This window comes from Haliotis asinina, chromosome 11, assembly GCF_037392515.1.
Source record: "Haliotis asinina isolate JCU_RB_2024 chromosome 11, JCU_Hal_asi_v2, whole genome shotgun sequence".
NCBI classification, from domain to species: Eukaryota; Metazoa; Mollusca; class Gastropoda; order Lepetellida; family Haliotidae; genus Haliotis; species Haliotis asinina.
Window position 1 is genome coordinate 31,691,219 of NC_090290.1, and position 22,629 is coordinate 31,713,847.

A 22,629-nucleotide genomic window follows, 5' to 3' on the forward strand; every position below is an offset into this window, starting at 1 on the left:
ATCAATACAAAATACAAGGTTAAAATATCGTAAAAAAATTAAGAATCTTAGTTTAGAAACCATTGCGCCTTTTTCTCATTCATTATGCAATATGTAAACTGACTCAAAGTCATTCCTAATTTCCATTTGGGTTACTTCATGCTAATAACAATGAGTTAAGTTTGACTGTGGAGACATGCCGAGTCAATACAAAACCAGCACACATCTTTAAACTAATTTCAGAAGCATACCAAACATTCTTATTTGTTGTCATATTCAGAGATAATATCTGCTGCCCTGGCACATTCCTCAGGATTTATTGCTGAGAACTAGGACACTACCTGCCCCCTGGGTATGTGGCAGCAGTTACTGAGCTCTTACCATTGGTGGATTGTTTAAAGGCAGCTAATGTAACTACATATGGCAGAACACTTATACGATCATTTCAGGGCTTCACAATTTAGAATGTACCCATCAGTTACCTCAAGACATATGACTGGAAACGCCCTTCACATATTTAACAGGCCATTTTATCAAGACAACTTTTAAATTAAGTCCTCGTAAAAACTGAAAGCACATTTTTATGCACTATCTAATAAATAATTTAGGTGCTGAAGGTAATGGTGATTTGTCAAAGCACTGAAACCTGATTGTTCATTCTACACGCATCCACAATGGAACAGTCCATACAAAAATGTTCACCTGAAGTTCTGTGTTTAATGTCAACGTGGTTTCTGCTGTATTGTCAATGATGTATTGCAAATACAATGTTTGACAAGGTTTACACATCAGTCAGCAATGTTCCAACTATGAAACATGGCCAGAAGCAAGCACTGCCATGAAAGTGTGGATAACCAATGTCACTTGAGGTCTTTTTTTTTAACCTTGACAACTCCCAAGAAATCCAATGCTTCTTTAAATACCAGAGAAACAGTCTCAGTCTTGTCTTAAGATGTCCAATGTAATAAAAAACATGACAGGAGATATTCATTTAGCATTTCAATCCAGTCTATGTATGCTTAGTTTCAGTATTATTTGTTTCCTTCCTCTACTGAGTCTAACAAACCCCACTAGCAGGTGGTGTCAGTTAACCTTTGAGTGACCTGTCAAATGTCCAATCAAACGTGAAATGGCAGAACGGATTTACCCAATTGGACAACGACTACTGTTTAGGGTTTGGTGGGACTTACAAAATTCCCCAGTCACTGACAATGATCCCACAACAAACAAAAATCTGCATAAAACACAGGTACAGTGGAAGCTGTCTAATTTGGACACGACTGGGGCCGACTTTTGTGTCGGAATTATGATTAGTCTGAATTGGACTGGTGTGAGTCAAGAGTTAGCTCCCTTGACCAGTAGACACGCATGCACAGTACTGTTATGATGAAAGACACAATTAAATGAATAAATGAACAAATGAACAAGTAAACATGTACTGTATAGAGTAATTTATTAATTCAGTGGTTTGATTGACAGCATGGCTATGCTTTACCTGCGGAAATAGTCCCTCAGGTCACTTTGTTTGCGTTGTGCAAACCGCCGATTCAGTACAAAGTTTTGCGTCACAGTTACTAATGACATAACACTTCTGCTTCACTGCCAGTGTTGTTTTTTGTCTCCGTTGTCTCCGTTGACATTCGTCTTGAGCTGCTTGCTGTAAAACTCCCGTCTTGTTAGAATGTCCGAGACAGTCTGTTTGCTTATTTTATACTTTTTTGCAAGGTCCTTCTGCTTCACCACTGGTAGCCTCTCAGCATTGTCGATCAACTTGATCTTGTCAGTCAAGGTAAGGGCTGCATTTGGACATCTCCGCTTTGGTGATGGTTCAGCAATTTTGTCACTGATGAGAAATTACTGGAGTATCGTCTTTTTATAGCAAAATTGCATACGATTCAAATAACACTGAGTGAGTCGTGTCAGCTTGCTGAACTGCTTTGTTAATTCCTTTTGTTAATTGGTTATCATCACACCTGATAATCCGTTTGAAGTCGGTAATCGGCTAACTACAAAGCACTTCTGCCTCAGGCAGTCCTGCTAGACCGAGTTAATTAGCGATGTTTTCATAGTAAATTACCTTGAAGGGCGGAGATTTCAGTGTGAAACCTGAGTTACATGAAGTCCAAATTAGTTACCCTATATGTAATGATAACTTAGCTAACTTCTGCCAGGACGAACAATTCGGTCCAAATTATATAGAAAACCGAGTTACTTAGGGTCTGAGTAAGACAGCTTCCACTATATTTGACTTGCAGTATATATGCTTTGGGCTTTCCAATGATATGGTTACCATTAGCCACGCTCCATGTGCATCACCCAAAAGCAGTTGTATGAAAGTAGCATTTGGAATCGTTTGGGTACAAACCTTTTCAAGGTAAAAGTTCAAAAGGTAGGCATGAAAATCTACTTTTACCATTTGGTAAGCTGTGTTCTGATTGGTCAGTCTCTGTTACCTGATACGGCCTCCTACAAGGGTTTGTTAGACTCATTACAGGAGTGTAACGAATAATAATGAAACTAAGTTTAATTAGACTGCATTTCATAAACAGCTCCAGGATTGACATAGTTTCCTTCATCTTTCAGTATATGTCTACTCCTTTGGTGTCAGTATATTTTGAGTGTCATTATACTATTTGATTTGTATTTGGAACTCTACATAAATCAGATTAAGATGATTCATTGCTGATATTTTACAAAGATATGCAGCTTATCTGTACCTCTGCTTATTATTCCTGCCACTTTAGGTGTTATGGCCACACCTGCAATCAGGACCATTACTCAATACTGACAAGTTCCAAGATAAGGGTAAAACTTGAAGTACAAACAATACAGACAGGGAATTATGACTAGATTCACTCACCCAAAGGAATGAGATTGATTTCATTGCTCTTGAGGTCACCCACAGTTATGACTCTTAGGTCAAGGCTGACATGAGGATTCGTGGGGTGTTGGAAAGTGAAGCGTTTTGGATCAAGATGTTTCTCTTTGCAGACATGAGCATACAGCTGTCCCAAGTTTGTTTCAGGGCTAATCCGAGTCACCATTTTCTGGTTGCGAGGAAGGTTGATGGTGAACCGATGGGTGGTCTACAAAAAAGACAGACAAATGGTAAGTATCTTTCATGGACTCTCACCAGCTGTATTGAGTGTCTGCTTGAATCTTACCAAACTGTGTTGTGTGTCTGCATGAATCTCACACAGCTGTATTGTACACTTGCATGAATCTCACAAAGCTGTATTGTACATCTGGATGAATCTCACAAAGTGGTATTGTACATTTGCATGAATCTCACAAGCTGTATTGTACATCTGGATGAATCTCACAAAGCCGTATTGTATATTTGCATGATTCTCACAAAGCTGTATTGTATGTCTACATGAATCTCGTGAAAGTGTACTGTGTCTATGTGTGCATCCCATGAAACTTTGATCTCAATAATTGATCTCACAAGGCCATTGTATGCAAGCATTAATGTAAACAGGTCATATTGTTTGCAGGCATAAATTTAATCAGGCCATATTAGTATGCAAACATGCATGTCACCAAGCTATGTTGTGTGCAAGCATGAATGTCATCAAGCCATGTTGTGTGCAAGCATTAACCTCACGAAACCATGTTATGTGTCTGCATCAATATGACCAGGCCATGTTCAGCAGCAAGGATGCAGCGTGTACTGAGACAAAGAAACATGTCAAAGATTGTCATGACAGCAGAATAATTTATCGACATTAATTAGCATTCTGGGAGTTCAGAAAATAGGGAAAGACTTACACAATCAGCTATCTGTTGATCATGCTCGCTCCAGTGGCAGTGAATGTCAAACAAACATTGATCACACTTTCATTCAAAACACTTCAGTATGCAATATAATGGATATAAATCACCAAGTCCTGCTACAAGATACAGCCAGTATAACATCCCCAGTTACATACAAAGCAGTTCAAATGAGAATATCTGCTTGTCCTCTTTGGTATGTTCACCATGCCTCCCGTCTCACTGTTGACCAAGCATGCAAGTTATTCAATGAATATAGGTCACCAAGTCTCCCTAAGTAACACAAGTACACAAATGGAGTCTGTGTATCATTCAACTTGTGTCTGCCAGCTGTTGATTACCAATGAAACAATAGGCAGGTAATGTGTCACTGGTTTGTCATTGCCATTTACATACAATGACAAAGAAAGTCAGGATATGTGGAATTAATGGGGCCTGTCCTTGCAATGGCAGCATAAACTGACATGAGTGTATAATCAGCTCTTGCAGATACACATGCTTAATGGCTAAGTGGTGTTCTTAAAGGGGTGTTAACATTTTTACTTTTTATATGATAATCATCTGGGATTTATGCAGTTCTATGGAACAGTATAATGTTAATCAATGGGTCTGAATGCAGATGGTAAGTTTTAATAGTACTGGCAAACTTTGAATTGTGTGGTCAAATATCATAGTCAAGGAAACAATTGAGATATGAGTGAGGGCATGGTTGTCCCAGGTACAGTAACAGCAACATACTGTGTGAGTAAGTGACTTATTTTAACTTATGCCACTTTTAGCAATATTCCAGCAACATCATGGTGGGGGATACAGGAAATGGGATTCACACACTGTAGCAATGTTGGGAATCAAACCCAGGTATTCAGCATGACAAGTGAATGCTTTAACCACTAGGCTACATCACCTCATTCAGAAATAGCAAGTGGAGAAATAGTCGCGGTGGCTGAGTGGGCTAAACGGCTGACTTTGTGTGCTGGCGATTAGGTGCCTGACTCTGAGGGTGCATGTTCGAATCCCGGATGGAACTCAACCAAAAAAGTACTAGAATTGTACTTTACCAAGGAAGTGAAATCCCAAATATGTCATATGTTTCACATACTGTACCCATGGGAGCAATCAAAATGGTTTGTTGGCATGACAAGCGAACAATTTAACCATCAGGCTAATTAACCATTAGGCAAAGGACCACACGTCACCTCTGGTCGTGTGTGGTCCTGTGAATACAGCTCAGGTCACAATCAGATGAAATTAGGCAATGATGGGTGCAGACAGTGCTTGGATGGGTGAGTGGAAGCTTGACTCCGTAGAGTTTCTATGATTCAGTCTTGCCCCACAACGAAGCCCATGACACATGTGGTCTCACCTTGAGCAAGTGAGTGTGTTCAATACTGCCTCTGTTTATCCAGCAGAAAATGGGTACCCAGTGGGCTAAGTCATGTGACTATAACCTTCTAGCATCTAATAGGCAGCTTCGGTTATCCGGGGTAATAACATGCCTACTTTGATTGTTAGAGCAAAGAGCATTCTCCTCGTGAATGGAGTTTGGTGCAATATAAATGCACTTAATATTACCATAACACCCCCATATTGATGAACGAATATGTCTATTGCTCATTTACTTAAAACACTTATGACTGAGAGCCTAAGGGTGTGGCAAACAATTTTATCAACTGCTCCTGAGATATATGATAGTTGGGTTAGGGTTCCTTCTCTCAGCAGAAGACAGAAGTAATATTATATGCTCTGTACGGCTCTTGGGAATTACAGTTTCCTCTAATAACTCAAAGTTACATCGGTTGCCAGTGATAGTTTTCATTTGTACATACTTTCAGTCTTTCATTTACATGCTGGCATAAGATCTTGAGAGTTGTGGGTTCTGATTCTGAATTACTACCTGCAAATTGCAGGTAAATATTAACATCCATGCATCATTCAGAACTGGTAATGCTGTCTGGCGGTTCTTAATATTTGCACTTGACTGTGGAGTTGCTGTGACAATGTGGCCAACTTCAGCTAACATTCCTACACTCTCCAGTATACTGAATATATTCATGGTAAATGTGAGCGGCTTTAAACAATCTGTCTTGTAAAAAGGTCTCTTGTTCACCGCTGGGCAGAGACACATTTCTGAGGGTAACATTATGATACAGATATTCCAAATTTCAAAATTTATGCTGAACGTAGTCTTGAGGCATTGTCACAAAATCTATAGATGGCCATGGAAAATAAATTCGAACTATTGTTTTTACCATTTCCTTTATGGACTGAATATTATCATTACACTCTCTATGGACTGATGACATATTTTTCTTTGGGAAAGATACACCGTAAATCCTCATCATTGATTGCTTAATTTCATAGTGTCAATCATGAAGTGCTAACCTGCAAGGAACAAGTTGAATACAAATACAAATTGTAAGCATCACTAACCATTTGCAGACATAGTAAGTTTCATGAAGTCAAAATTCTTAATATAAAAACTTTGAGAAGAAGCTCTTCACATTATCAGGTTTTCATTAAGTTTTAGTACCAGAAACTACAGAGAAAATATATAAAGAATTTTATTGGTAGAGATGTAATCACCAGATAAAATGAATCAACATACATCTTCTGTGTTGATAAGAACTAGGTCAAAAGTAGATTAGTTTGATGTCAAAGTCTGCACCGAACAAACCCAAATCTCTCAGCCACAGATTCCAGTCTTTGTGTTGTACAATGGGCTTTCCATACACATGGGCTTTCTTTTCAGGGCCATATCTGTCACACAATGTGAGGAATGCCAACAGCTATAAACTGCTGCACTGTATATATACTTGAGCTTGATTAATTGCATTGCCGCTCCAGATGAATGTAAAGGAAAGAATGATAGACAATGACGAGGAGGACAGTATTTTGACAGGAGTTTGTGAAACATGTTTTGTATAAACAAAGTGAGTAAGTGAGTGAGTGAGTTAGTGAGTGGGGTTTTATGCTACTTTCAGCAACATTCCAGCAATATCATGGCAGGGCAGGGCAGACCAGAAATGGGCTTCACAAATTGTATCCATGTGAGGAGTTGAGTCTTCGGTGGAGAGAGGGTCTGCAACATATTTCCAGAAATAGCTGATGTCAATCTGATTGTTCTGGGACTTGTGCTGTGTCCAATAACCAAGGATGCTGCCTGCGAAGATGGCCTGAAGCAGTCCAGCCCACCACATAGTCTGTTAAAATCTCTCTGTGAGACCTTATGAATGTGACTACACACACAGAACACTGCAGGACTACATGTAATCCACACCACAGATTGTAGTTGTGGTACTCAGGATAGCAACCCAGATCATATACATGGGCTGGATGTGCAACCCAACAACACCCACATCTACATCACACAAGCAAACACTGGGTGAACTTGCTGCAGTAAACCTGGGCTGCTACAATCACAATTTCCTCAATATAACCTCTAACACACATTGTATTGACACACATCACACAATGCCTCTGAAAGTATGTGTGGACAAGTCAAACTTGCATAACAAGGGTAGGTAGAACAAGAGATTTCTACCTGCTTGCAGAGGCTTGACCTAATGACCTTGTCTTGACCTTTGTGCTCAAATAAGACTGGAGAACCTGTGTCATAGGCCTGGACATAGGTCTCCACATAAGACTCAACATAGGACTGAACATAGGACTGGACATACTCAACATAGGCCTGGACATAGGACTGGACATAGGTCTCCACATAGGACTGGACATAGGACTGAACACAGGCCTGGACATAGGTCTCCACATAGGACTGAACATAGGACTGGACATAGGTCTCCACATAGGACTGGACATAGGACTGAACATAGGACTGGACATACTCAACATAGGCCTGGACATAGGTCTCCACATAGGACTGAACATAGGACTGGACATAGGTCTCCACATAGGACTGAACATAGGACTGGACATAGGACTGAACATACTCAACATAGGCCTGGACATAGGTCTCCATGCAGGACTGAACATAGGACTGAACATATTCAACACAGGTATGGACATAGGTCTCCACATAGGACTGAACATAGGACTGAACATACTCAACATAGGCCTGGACATAGGTCTCCATGCAGGACTGAACATAGGACTGAACATAGGACTGAACATATTCAACACAGGTATGGACATAGGTCTCCACATAGGACTGAACATAGGACTGAACATACTCAACATAGGCCTGGACATAGGTCTCCATGCAGGACTGAACATGGGACTGAACACAGGACTGAACATATTCAACACAGGTGTGGACATAGGTCTCCACACAGGACTGAACATAGGACCGAACAAAGGACTGAACATACTCAACATAGGCCTGGACATAGGTCTCTACATAGGACTGAACATAGGACTTAGCATACTCAACATAGGCCTGGAGATACGTCTCCACATAGGACTGAACTGAACTTAGGACTGAACATAGGACTGAACATACTCAACATAGGTCTGGACATAGGTCTCCAAATAGGACTGAACATAGGACTGAACATATTCAACATTGGTCTGGACATAGGTCTCCACATAGGACTGAACAATGGACTGATCATAGGACTGGACATAGGTCTCCAAATAGGACTGAATATACTCAACACAGGCCTGGACAGGTCTCCACACAGGACTGAACATGGGACTGAACATAGCACTGAACAAACTCACCACAGGCATGGACATGGGTCTCCACATAGGACTGAACATAGGACTGAACATAGGACTGGGCATAGGACTGAACATAGCACTGAACATAGCACTGAACATAAGACTGAACATAGGACTGGACATAGGACTGAACATACTCAACACAGGCCTGGACATAGGACTGTTCATAGGACTGAACATAGCACTGGAGATAGGACTGAACATACTCAACATAAGTCTGGACATAGGTCTGAACATAGGTCTTGACATAGGTCTGGACACAGGTCTGGGTACACTTCTTGACACAGGACTGGACATAGGTCTGCACAGGTCCGGACATAGATCAGGGCACAGGTCTTGACATAGGACTGGTTGTAGGTCTGGACATAGGACTGGACACAGGTCTGAAGATAGGTCTGGACATAGGTCTGAACATAAGTCTGGATATTGGTCTGAAATTAGGTCTAGACATAGGTCTGGGCACAGGTTCAGATATAGGCGTGGGTATAGGTCTGGACTACTGATGCACGTTGTGTCAAGTGGTATAAACCCCAGGCAATGAATCACATCATATCGGTGTGTAGTGTTTCACAGGTGTCGAGGGAACAGCACTGGAGATATGAACATGTAGGAAAACCATGATTATGTATGCTCATATGTGGAGTGCCACTTACATGATTATATGCACTAATACATTTATTATTCAAAGCACAATGCAATGATATTGATTTTCGACTGATCAATGCACACAAATTATGAAGTGAATGATGTGTGATGGAACCAGACCCGAGACACATCTTCAGGACTTTGTTGTCACCAGTTGATGTAAAACAGCATTCATAGACACATCTTCAGGACTTTGTTGTCATCAGTTGATGTAAAACAACATTCATAGACAGGGGTAGTGTCAAAAGCCATTCTGAGAACACAATGCTTATTATACAGGTCATACAGTCCAGACTGGAGACCAACACTGCCGTCCATGGTGGGATCAACATATATGACATTCTCTCCCCTCTCAATAGCTCTCCATTAAATGCAGGTCTCCTCAGAGCAAGCCTGCATAATCCTGAGGAGATAGACAGATATGTGGAATGTTTGTATACTCTGTTGATAACAGTGATAGATTGTGTGCTAGCTGTGTCTCATGTAGGAGACACTACAGACACTACACCTAGATACGGAAACACTTTATGCAACCAACATCAACACGTATACCATCACATTTGTAACAGTAAAATCTGAAGCTGTTGGAGGTGATTTCTGATATATTACATAAACTAGAACACTACAAATTAAGCAAAGCTTTCTGACGTTCTAGTTAGGTCATGTGGGCAAATGATCAGAAACATTTACAACAAATTGTGAATAACATTGTAAATTATATCTTGTACCAGTATGTCATTACTCTCAATACTCCACTATCAACAGAAATTCAGAAGAAAAAAATAAAATGAAAGTTGCATACAAGGTGTGTGTGTGTGTGTGTGTGTGTGTGTGTGTGTGTGCGTGTGCGTGTGCGTGTGGATGGATGCATGGTAGGACATGTATGTATACAAGGTGAGAAAGGTGATAGATTCATTCATGTCACAGGTAAGAAATATGGTAGGACATGTGAATGTATGTATACAAGATGAGAAAGATGGTAGGATATTTGTATACAGAGAGATGGCAGGATGGATAAAAATAAGTGCTGTTTTTTCAGTGTATCTGTGTGGGTGTATTGTTTATCACTGGTTGGGTGTTTGATGTTGACATGACCACATGCAATGTGATCTCATAACAAAATTGTGTATCTATTGTGCATATAAAAATCATAGTGCATATTTTTTTAAACACTGTCTTATTCCCTTTTGGAATTTGTTCATGAATTTATGTCATGGCATAATTTACAGTAATTTCTTCTCTTATATACTATAAACACACAGTGTGAGCCTAATAAACCAAGTGTCAGGTAGGATCTTGTGGAAGGGAGGGGCATGGGGATGACACTTGACAAATGTGCATACAGACATGTCAGTGGAAGTTTTGCCATTCCTGTTTTGTGAACTTAATATATACAATTTTGCACAATTTACAGAATAAAAATGGAATGAAAAGCCCCTGATTACTGTCTAGATGGAGATGACAACATTCCAGGTATGCTGTCTGCTTCTATTGTAATCTATGGCTAGTGAGTAATACCTGGACAACAGACAACAGACAATGTAAACACTCACCATAACCATGTAAATTTCACCTGTCAGGTGACAACAATGGCAGCTGAAATGTAATCAAATAACTTTATCATGAATCACACATTACCTCAAATGGCTGTAAATTCTTTGATGAGTCTTTCTTCATCATTCGTTTTTCAGCCTCTTTTTCTTTATGTTTAGACTGGAGTTGAACAGTCCGTCCTTCTAATGAGCCAATAGTTTGATTGGCTTTATAATCCAAAGGTTTGCCTGTCTCATCTGAATACACACATAGTATATACCCAGTGGGGGAAACCTTGCTTTTGGCAGCCAGGAGAACTCTAAGGTCCTGCATGGGAACGCTGAAAATGGATAAAATTGTTGGTTACAAAACAAACTACACTTACCATATCACCTGTCTCCACCTTCAAAACCTGTTTCTTCTTTCGTCCAAACATTGCTAAGCCTTGTGTACTACCACAGGTAAATCCAAATTAGAATTCCCACCAGGTGAAAATGACCACTATACACAATTTCTGCACACATCCAGGTAAAATATCCCTCATACAAACTGTGTATTTGCTGTCGTGCTATGTCAAACAAGCACGCCACTCATGTCCATTTCATTCTCAGGTAACACTGACGAGTTGTTCAGCAGGTCATGTGACCTGCTATCCAGGTAAGCCTGACAAAAGCTGACAGGCAGCCAAGTCTTGGTGTTCCAGCTGAGTAACTGGCCCTGTTGTACTATAGTATTCTCCCCTCCCAGCTTCTGCCCAGACAATAACTCCAGCTAATCAAGGTCAATAAAGGAAAACTGGAAGCATTCCTATTGTACTTGCTGGTGTATTTTCATGAACTGCTGATGCCTGTGTTTTTTTCATTAATGCAATCTCCACATAGCAGTCATAGTTCAGGTAAGCAAATTTCTCAGGTAAGTGTCCAGAGTATTAGATTCCTGTCTTCTAAAAAGAGGGCTGTTATGGAACCCAGGTATTTCCATACATTTGCTAGGTCAGCAAGACCGACACACATCCCTATGTCATACATACGTACTCTACTGCTGTCTAGTTCACATTGTTTTTCCACCTAATGTCTCACTTGAACTAAAACGTTTTATTAGGTACATTAGGTATACAAAGAATTTCGGACAACAGCAGTATACAGTATCATCATACTTTGACATAACATAAACAAAATTTACAAAATGTCACAACAAACAAAAACATGACTTGAAAGAACCTTTCATGGTCAGTGCACTTGGAATTTACATGGCCCTACCTCACATGACAAGCTCTTGTTGCATGGATATGTGGGCTTTAAAAACATCCTATAATAATAATACTGCCATCAATGAGTTCATTTCTAAATGGGGAACAGGTAGCCTGGAATCAGAAGGTAGAACCACAAAGAATCCATTTGTAATCCAATAACTACACTGACTACGTCAGAATTGTTTCCATGGAAACTGGGAAAGACAGAAATGCTAAAACTTTGTAAATAGCAAAAGGCACCACTTTGTGGTCTGCCTCACATATCTGCCAAGTTTTGCTGAAAGACACTAAGAAACTTTAGAGTTGTGCTCTGGAAATGAAGCCCATCCCTTCATTCTAAGACTAAGTCAGAATTGCTGCCATGGAAAATGGGAAAATGATAAATCAGAAAAATCTGCAAATACCAAATGGCACCACTTTCAGGTCTGCCTCACATATCTGGCAAGTTTTGCTGAAAGATATTAAGAAGTTTTCCAGTCATGCTCTATAAACGAAGCTCATTCATCCCTTTCGAGACTTCCGAATCAGTTCCATGGAAAATGGAAAAATGATACATCGCCAAAATCTGTAAATAGCAAAAGGCACCACTTAAGGGTCTCTCCTACATATCTGCCAAGTTTTGTTGAGAGATATTAAGAAGTTTTTGAGTTCTGCTCTGGAAACGAAGCCCATCCCTCCATTTTTAGACATAAGTCTGAATCATTTCCATGGAAACCCAGAAAATGATAAATAAATAAACCCTGTAAATAGCAAAAGGCACCACTTTAGGTTCTGATTGGTATATTTACCAACTGTTACAGAAACATATTGAACGGTCTTTGAGTTTCTGCTCTGGAAAGAAAGCCCACCCCACCATTAGACTAATACCAAAATGTTTCATGGAAAAACAAAAACAATAAAAATGCCAAAAAATCTGTAAATAGCAAAAGGCACAACCATAGGCTGAGATTATTATATCTATCAATTTTGGTCTAAGAATATTGGATGGTTTTTGAGTTTTGCTCCGGAAACAAAATGATTACAGATGGATGGATGGACAGATGAGGAGTCCACTATATCCCTGGCATGTAATGCGGGAAATTCTGAGAAATAGAATATATTTTATAGAAGGCAATCATTTAAAAAAAATTATGGAGACAAATCATCTAAAATTAAGTTTCTTAATGAAATATGAAAGAAACATTCATATCATTTTGTCATCTCACAACACAATTCTTCAATTTAAAAGTCTTCCTATTGTCAAGGACTGTACAATGATTCCAGATCACATTTCAAACATTACATTTCAGAAAATTGTGATTTATAATACGTGGTGAGCTGTTGTAGCTATTCACTACTTCTTCCTGAGTACATGATGCAGGCACACATCTGCTGTGTCATACGGGAACCATCGACCAATTACATACAGCTCCTTATAAGTACTTATTTTATTTCAATGATATCAATATGATATATCAATGAAACATTGTAAACTTTAATTTTAATTACGACAGAGGCCATATCGGCACATGGCTTCTGATGATAGCGACAGGCTGATAAACGTCTAATTGCTGCAACAACCAGGGGCCTTATTCTCTAAACGTTCGTACCCTAAGAATTCTTAACTTTGATCGTTTCCAATGTGCTACGAATGGGCTTAAGAAGTTCATTGGGCTACGAACGTTTCGAGAATATCTAGTCTGCAGACTGTTACATGACTGAAAGGATGAAGACATTACGGCTGTCTGTAGACACAGCTGACTGTATCAGTACATGCTGAGTGATGTCAACCACTACACCCCCAGCATCTTACTGGGTGATAATGAATCATAATGTGCAAACTTAGTTTCATCATCTCTCAGTGGACGCGATAAGACATCTAAGCACGTTGAAACAAATGAAGCAAGGTCACAGGGAGTTATATTTACTCCAAGATCAGATATCTGGCTAAGTAGCTTTCCTCCGTCATTACTCCAATCAATGAATGCCGAGTTTGCTGTGAGTGACAACTGTTGTGTCAAGTGGCCTGACTGTTTTTCCCAAATATCAGTCATTGTGTTGTACTGGTGAAAAAAACATTTATTCTTGATGGCATTGTTCTGAGTGTATGGAAGCAGTAAAAGTTATTTTTTCTTCTGTAGGAGATGCCAGTGGCTGTGTTAGCATACACCACCGATTGTATGCTTGTCAACATCCACAAACACACAGCCTGCAGGCCTAGGACTGTTGGGGAGTTGATTGAGCTGCATCACTTATGAAATAATGGTTTATTCAGTAACTTCAGTGCTCCAATGAATGAAGACCTGACATTTGAAATCACAGACAGAGATACCAAGTGAATGTCAGTTACATTACATCAGCATTGTTCCAGCAATATAGCCATCTCAAATACAAAGTTAAAAGGAATTTATTATATACACCATTTCACCATTCCAATGTTAGCTACCAGTGCAATATTAAACACCATCACAGCAAATTCAGAAAGCAGTAAATATTTTATATACATCTCTGGTTACAATTTCTGACACAGACCAGTTTCTTTAAAGAAGATGCTCACACATGCAAACATGTGTAACAGGTGTTCTACCCATTTGGGCATTAAGTCACGTCTTTAGCTACCTGTCCACATAATTCAAATTTTCAATTTTATTTCTTAAAAGCCTAAGTTGATTTTACCACCTCTATGTGATTATTTTAGACCAACTCAAAAACAAAACAAAATATCATTGACATTGAAGGAGGAAAAAACCCTGAGAAATCTGCCAAAAATTCCAAAACAATTTGTCACAAGGCAAATTTCAAAGGAAAAAGATGTTGGCAATCAAACAACAAGTTCAAACATGATTGCCAAAGCACAAATCAGGTGAGGATCCTCTCCAGGATAAGTATAAAACTTCAGTATGACAAATCCAGTACATGGAGAGCACTGCAGTAAATGCCTAAAGGTCACATGCAACCAAAAAATCAAACATAATTAAAACACATTTATCACTTATTCATGACATATAATATACATTGCTGCTTTAAAAAAAACAAATAAACAAAATTATAAGCGTACAATCGCGATTCAAAAGTGCAATATTTTTTACTTGGGCTTACTTCCCCCAAAACGAAGCCCTCGGGAGACCGAACCCAGTCATAGCGGGTGGATCTGCACTCAAGTGTAACAACGGCTTCCAATTGGCTGTTTCATTCGCTGATATGCTGAGGGTTCATTGTGTGTACAGAAAGATGATCTGTTTGATGGGCTTTTTGGAAGTATAGCCAGTCACAAGAAAGTAAGATTCTTTATGGATAACAACTTCTTTTTGTGTACTTGATGCTTCGTTTTAGTATGGATTTATATACTGTTGTCAAACAAAATCATATACACTAAACGAAGTCGTTATCCATGAAGAATGTATATAGAGATGCTGGGTTTGGAAAATACTTGTTCTCTGAATTTGCGCTCGATCCAATAAAAAATCATGTCAGTAGAGATGGTAAACTACAGCGTGGCTGGAATCTGTCATTCGTCCAAGTACAAAGCAGGACTTGAAACTGACAAGAGTTTGCACCAGTTTCCATCAGATCCAGTCATCCAAAAAAAATGAATGTAGTTTGTTTGCAACCCACAGACATAAAAGCATGTCATGTGTATCACACATGCCTTATTAAATAATGTGGCAGACACTGGACTCGGGTGCACGAGTCATAAATCAACTTATTATAGTCTGATAGGTGTTAAGTTCAAATTGCACGTGGTCAATGATTGAAGCTGTGTATTGCATGTTGTCTTCAGCAGACAGGCAGAGAGACATATAGGTGTGAATAAACCAGACACTGAGCTTTCTCTGTCACAGCGACTGCTTACCACAATCAACAAGTTGTTTTACGTAACGAGTAGATTATTTACTTGTTTGTGTACACAACCAAGATTAGACTACTGCTCACAACCTGGGCATACATACTGTTTCAAGCTCTGTGAACCTATTCACTGCGCATGCGTTATGGACGCAGCACAGCACAGCTGTTGAAACCAGTTTTCCCCCCAGCGCTGGGGGGAATTTAGTGAAACATTTGAACTCTGATTTCGCGGGCTTTTTTTTCATTGCGTTTTCTTCAACTTGAATTGGCATTTTTTATGATTTGTTTTGGTAAGTGCATACCGAAAGGTACCAGAATCTGCAAAGTTGTGTTTTACGTTGCATGTGACCTCTAACCTTCGGAATATTACAACAACTTCTAACAAGAGTCATCAGAAGATGACATATCCCCCCGGCCCCCACATGTTTGAAAGGACAAATCATCTGAGAGTTACTCATTGTTTTTTTAGACTAAGTTTGAATTGTTTCCATAGAATTCATGAAAATTATAAATGCCATATATCTGTAACCAGCAAAGTCACAATTTCAAGATCTGTCTCATATATCTGCCAGGATCTGTTGAAAGATATGAAATGGTTTACGAGTTGTGCTCTGGGAACGAAGCCCACCCTCCATTTTGAGACTAAGTCCGAAAGGTTTCCATGGAAACCAAGAAAATAACACATCCCAAAAACCTTTAAAAAGCAAAAGGCACCACTTTGGGGTCTGCCACACATACCTAGAAAGTTTTACTAACAGATATTAAGAAGTTTTTGAGCTCTGCTCTGGAAATAGAACACACCTCTCACTTTTGAGACTAGGTCCAAAACGTTTCCATGGAAAAGGTACCACTTCAGCTTCTGACTAATATATCTACCAAGTTTTGCAGAAAAATATTGAACGGCTTTTGAGTTCTGCTCCGGAAACGAAGCCCACCCCACCATTAGACTAACACCAAAATGTTCCATGGAAAAACAAAAAAAAATATGAATCTGTAAATAGCAAAATGCACAACCATAGGCTGAGATTACTATATCTATCAAGTTTGGTCTAAAAATATTGAACGGTTTCTGAGTTATGCTCCGGAAACAAAATGAATACAGACGGATGGACGGATGGACGGACGGACAGACAGGGGATGGACGGACAGACAAGGTGTCGACTATATCCCCCCGAAATGCCGCCTTTCACAAATAAAAGAAGTTGTATGTTCATATAAATTGTCATCATTCTTCAAATGCTGAGGTTCTGTATGGATCCACGATAGATCAAAAACACAGATTAATTTTTGTTATTTTCTTAAATGCTGGGAATATTTCTCAACTTGTAATGTATGCCTATTCATAACAAAAAATTGTTATTATTCATATTCATTCAAACACAGTTTCAGATGACTGAGTATTCTGGCTGGAGACAACAAGTTTGTATTTGAGTTTGAGGTGAAGAAACAGGTTGCAGGTGAAGACTGAATACATGGCACATGACTAGAAACTTTGGCTTGGTAACGATGTAAGAACCTACACTGAAAGATCCCTCCATGCATTAAACAAAAGTTGTTATCCATAAAGTCATAACTTGTCCTTGTAAGATAGCTGGCTCCCTATACAATTTTTGCAGTGCTGATGTTTGAATATCTGGCACATAGTAACTTTACATGTGATTATTAGTTGAGATTATCAGAGATAAAGAACACAGTTGCTAGTACACACTTTGTCTTTGTTTGCCCACTGCTACATATATAAGACTGGCAGAATTGTAAAGCATGTAATAGAAGGTGTATTCTCTATACACGTCACACAAAATGTAAGTATTAGGCTGACACTATAGCATGCTAAAAGATGTCATCCCATCCATCCACATTCAGACTGGTATCCAATATAACCACAAAAATGTCCCCACTCCTTTCAACCTACAGTATCAAGACAGGAGTGTTGTCCTATTACAAGGTAAACCAGGGAATTTGATACAAGACACTGAACATGGATATACATAACGAACTGGAAATTGAAGAGAGCAGACCGAGTCATACATTGAGGTGTGGCATTACACCCTCAGTCAGAATAAGTCCATGCAAACACATGGCCAAGGTTCAGTGTGATAGTTGTCCCATATATATTACAAAGCAATATCAACTATCAACATATCATTGTATTTGACTGTGTAGGATCTAGGAAATAAAATGACAGGAAGTTGCTGCACATGCAACACCACTATAATGTACTGCTGCCGAGACTGTGGAGACTTTAAGACCCCCAGATATTTAATTCCTGGGCTTAATAACAACAAAAACTAACTATTTAAAGCATATGGATGTAAATTAGTTTTTGAAAATGGTGTGATCTCCCGTACTGGATGATTGATGAAACTTGACTTGACATTTGTCATTTCCTTTTATTCATGAAAATGTATCTGTTCATTACACTTTGAAATATTCATTATACTTTAATCATTCCGAAAGTATTTTTTTTTGTTTTTTGAGTCAAACGTTACCTTGCTAAAACAGGCAAATTCCTTAACCAACATTTTGACTGCCACCATGAGTTTACTTGTAGTATCATGTGTGGCAGAAATTGCCACTACATGTTATCCTGTAGCAACATCAAGGATATTTAAAAGCAAGTTTTGCATGTTGGCAAACAGGCATAAGAAGCCGCCTATTGGTGGTAACAAAGAATGCCAGGATACTTTTGTTTATTGTGCCCATTTTGCCACCATGTGAATTTTGTTCTAAAAAAATGCCAACTGATGTAGCTAGTAGATAACACACAGAGGCAATTTCTGCCAGAACAGATACTGCAAGTCTACTCGTGATAGGCAGCCAACATCTTAAGCTCAGGGCTTATCTATGTGCAGTCTTGTCACAACTTGACATGAAGTACTTGATAGAAGGCAGCTATGAGTGCATATGATATTGGTTTTAGTCTATAAATTATTCTATTTTCTAAACTTTTTAATAATGTAACTATGTGATGGTTATCAGAATTAGCTAAAATTTTACAAATTTAATTTCAACCACAACATACCATGCTTTGAGTTTGTGCAAATTAGAGTGTGCCAGTTGCAGAGTCCAACCTTTGGGCTACATATCTGTAATAAATTGTTTCGAACCAACTTCTGCACATGACTGTTAGTCTGACAGCATGTGTAAAGATAACAGGTGTGACATTAACAAGCTTTTGATTGAATGTGACAAGTAATCACTGCTGAGATAAGAGCTGATGTTCAAGAGCAGGTACCTGTGAAGACATGATTCAAGTTTAATTTTGATAGAATTAGTTGACCTTTACTTGCTGTATAATTATGATATTATCTATGGAGAAACATGCATAGTTGAGTTTGTATAGTTTCTCACCATTGTAGGACCAACTATAAATCTTAAACAATTTTAACCACCATTTATACAAACAGCATGTTTTAAACCGATGCCAAAGGAAACTTAGCATAATGTTTACCCGTATCTTGTCTGTACTGGCTATACACATGGAAACATGCATACACATATCCTGATGACTGGCCATTATTGATCAAGCTAAGTGTCCATGATTTTGTTATATCACTAACTACAAGCAGCAATCTGAGTGAGTGAGTATGGTTTTACGCCACTTTTAGCAATATTCCAGCAATATCAGGGCAGGGGACTCTATAAATGGGCTTCACACAAAACAACAACTGGAAAGGTTTTGGGCTAACCATTTCTATATTCCCACAAACAAATGAAGACACATTTCAACTGGCTTCATATGTTTCTGTATGATGTGAGAACCCTAACCAACCAATGTGAGAAAATCTCAAAGCGGACAAATACCGTCGCAAACGTAATATTTTAATCACTTATTACACACTATACAAACATAAGGCAGTTCACAACACCAGCATTTTGAATCATCACTCTTATCTTTCATATACACATATCAATATTCTCAAGGGAGACAGTCTTTAACCTGCCATTAATGTGATTGCTTTCAAAGGTTTGAGAACAGGATTTGAATAATTTACTCTTAACTCAAGCATGGAATCAGGTAACTGTTAATGCAATAAAACTGTTTGAATCTGTTGTTCAAGAAACATAATATACATGTACTCACTTTGAGTCTACTGTGAGTTTCGTTGTCTTCCCACCAGGTAAGATCACCTCCAATTCAATATTTCCATCAATAACTTCATTCATATTTACATCATCAACTGGTTCTGAGCTGTATTTGAGGGGTGGTGGAACACTCCCATTATTTGTGTGAGGGGGAGGTTTCTTACTCTCCATCCCCGCAGGGACAGATGGGGAGAACCCCCGCTTGGTGCTGCTCATGCCGTTCCTGCAAACACAGAAATCATCATCATCATCATGATCATCATCATCATCATCATCATCTAATTCGGTGACAGTATCTTCTACAATGTCTATCAACTGTTGAAGTATGTCGCCATCAAGCCACCATGGCTGCAACGTCCATCTGTGACCATCCATGGGATCAGGTAAAACCAGATCTGGAATATGCACTTGTCTCGATATCATCATCATGATCATTATCTCTGACATATTTTACCACTTCAATGTATACTTCATTTGCTAACATATTGTCAACCTGTAACTATTTCAGACTGCAACTATGGAATATTAAAGGACTTAACTTCATAACTGAGTATGGCAACTGTTAATATCAGTAGCCTACTAATGGAAAATGTGCAACATTCCAACTAATCACTCAACAAAAGTAGATATATAGATTACATGACCCCCTAACATCAACATGTCCAAACTTCCGTTAACAGCTCAAGCCTTTCAAAAATCAGGCTATATTCACATGTGCATGTCTCTGTACAGTTGTCTCCATCTAATAGTTTGGTCCCTCTTCAGTCATATAATTAATATTGTGTTGAATCTACTTAAACTGGAAGTATTTATGTATGTCTTTGTGTTTGAGAGAGATTGTATATTTAAATATGCCCTGTCATAGCTTATAACTTCCATGATTAAATCAAGACACAAATATATTCTTAAACATGGCACACCTTCTGCACAAGACACGGATGTCAATAGAAATGAGGATGATTTGCAGAAATTCTGCAGGAACTAAATGTTATGTATGTATGAACGTGGATGTGTGTACAAGTGTAGATGGATTGATGTGTGCATGAGTGTGGATGGATTGATGTCTGTATGGATTGTAGATGGATTGATGTGTGTACGAATGTAGATGGATTGATTTGTGTATAAGCGTGGATGGACTGATGTGTGTATGAGCATGGATGGATTGAAGTGTGTATGAGTGTGGATGGATTGATGTGTGTATGAGTGTGGATGGATTGATGTGTGTATGAGTGTGGATGGATTGATGTGTGTATGAGTGTGGATGGATTGATGTGTGTATGAGTGTGGATGGATTGATGTGTGTATGAGTGTGGATGGATTGATGTGTGTGTAAGTGTGGATGGATTGAAGTGTGCGTGAGTGTGGATGGATTGATGTGTGCGTGAGTGTGGATGGATTGAAGTGTGCATGAGTGTGGTTGGATTGATGTGTGTATGAGTGTGGATGGATTGATGTGTGTATGAGTGTGGATGGATTGAAGTGTGTATGAGTGTGGATGGATTGATGTGTGTATGAGTGTGGATGGATTGAAGTGTGTATGAGTGTGGATGGATTGATGTGTGCATGAGTGTGGATGGATTGAAGTGTGCGTGAGTGTGGATGGATTGCTGTGTGTATGAGTGTGGATGGATTGATGTATGTATGAGTGTGGATGGATTGATGTGTGTATGAGTGTGGATGGATTGAAGTGTGTATGAGCGTGGATGGATTGATGTGTGTATGAGTGTGGATGGATTGAAGTGTGTATGAGTGTGGATGGATTGATGTGTGTATGAGTGTGGATGTCTGTATGAGCGTGGCTGGATTGATGTGCGTACGAATGTAGATGGATTGATTTGTGTATGAGTGTGGATGGATTGATGTGTGTGTAAGTGTGGATGGATTGATGTGTATATGAGCGTGGATGGATTGATGTGTGTATGAGCGTGGATGGATTGATGTGTGTATGAGTGTGGATGGATTGAAGTGTGTATGAGTGTGGATGGATTGAAGTGTGTATGAGTGTGGATGGATTGATGTCTGAGTGTGGATGGATTGATGTGTGTATGAGTGGATGGATTGATGTGTGTGTGAGTGTGGATGGATTGATGTGTGTATGAGTGTGGATGGATTGATGTATGTATGAGTGTGGATGGATTGATGTGTGTATGAGTGTGGATGGATTGAAGTGTGTATGAGCGTGGATGGATTGATGTCTGTATGAGTGTGAATGGATTGATGTCTGTATGAGCATGGATGGATTGATGTCTGTATGCGTGGATGGATTGATGTATGTATGAGTGTGGATGGATTGAAGTGTGTATGAGTGTGGATGGATTGATGTGTGTATGAGCATGGATGTCTGTATGAGTGTGGATGGATTTCTGCCCTTCAACGCTAGTGGGTAACACTCTTGTAAGTTCTAAGACTATGTTAACTTTAGACATCATAGAGAGGTTACACTTGATATTTTTCAGTAATAATGAAACATTTGTAGTGATAATATCAGACAAGGAACATCCCCTCACTATTACATGACCAGTGGTACACAGAAAGTGAGACACAACAATGAGAGGCCCCACTTTCAAGCCTACAGTGAAGTAAAAGAAGCAAAGGTTCTGCCAGCCCTCCTGCTTGGAGGATAGGACTAGATATCTCAAGCTAAATGTCTCCTTCAGTCCACAACAAAGGCCAGGTCAGGGTAGGTAGCTCACTTGACAGGATATCTCTGGAATGTGTTTAGAAGGCCATTTGAGGAATCTCAGCGAAAAACACAATAGGTACTGAGTTCCTTCTCCAGTGTGTGCTATTAGACATAAGTGATGTGTCCTTTGATGAAGCCTCCTACATTTATAGTTATGGTATGCACCAGTGAACCC

At 39.2% G+C, this 22,629-nt stretch overlaps 1 protein-coding gene across 8 annotated transcripts in view; it reads right to left on the reverse strand.

The window, feature by feature from the left end:
• LOC137255612 (serine-rich adhesin for platelets-like) overlaps positions 1-22,629 on the reverse strand; it is an 84,682-nt gene that overhangs the window by 11,270 nt on the left and 50,783 nt on the right. For 6 of the 8 annotated variants that reach the window (XM_067793056.1, XM_067793052.1, XM_067793057.1 and 3 more), the window contains exons 2-4: positions 19,770-19,994; positions 10,714-10,948; positions 2,840-3,065 (exon numbers count right to left, since the gene is read on the reverse strand). In XM_067793056.1, the coding sequence (XP_067649157.1) occupies positions 2,840-3,065; positions 10,714-10,948; positions 19,770-19,994 (686 nt within the window). Of the gene's footprint in view, positions 1-2,839; positions 3,066-10,713; positions 10,949-10,993; positions 11,252-19,769; positions 19,995-22,629 lie in introns of those variants that run through there. The other 2 variants (XM_067793060.1, XM_067793059.1) reach the window with 1 other exon arrangement.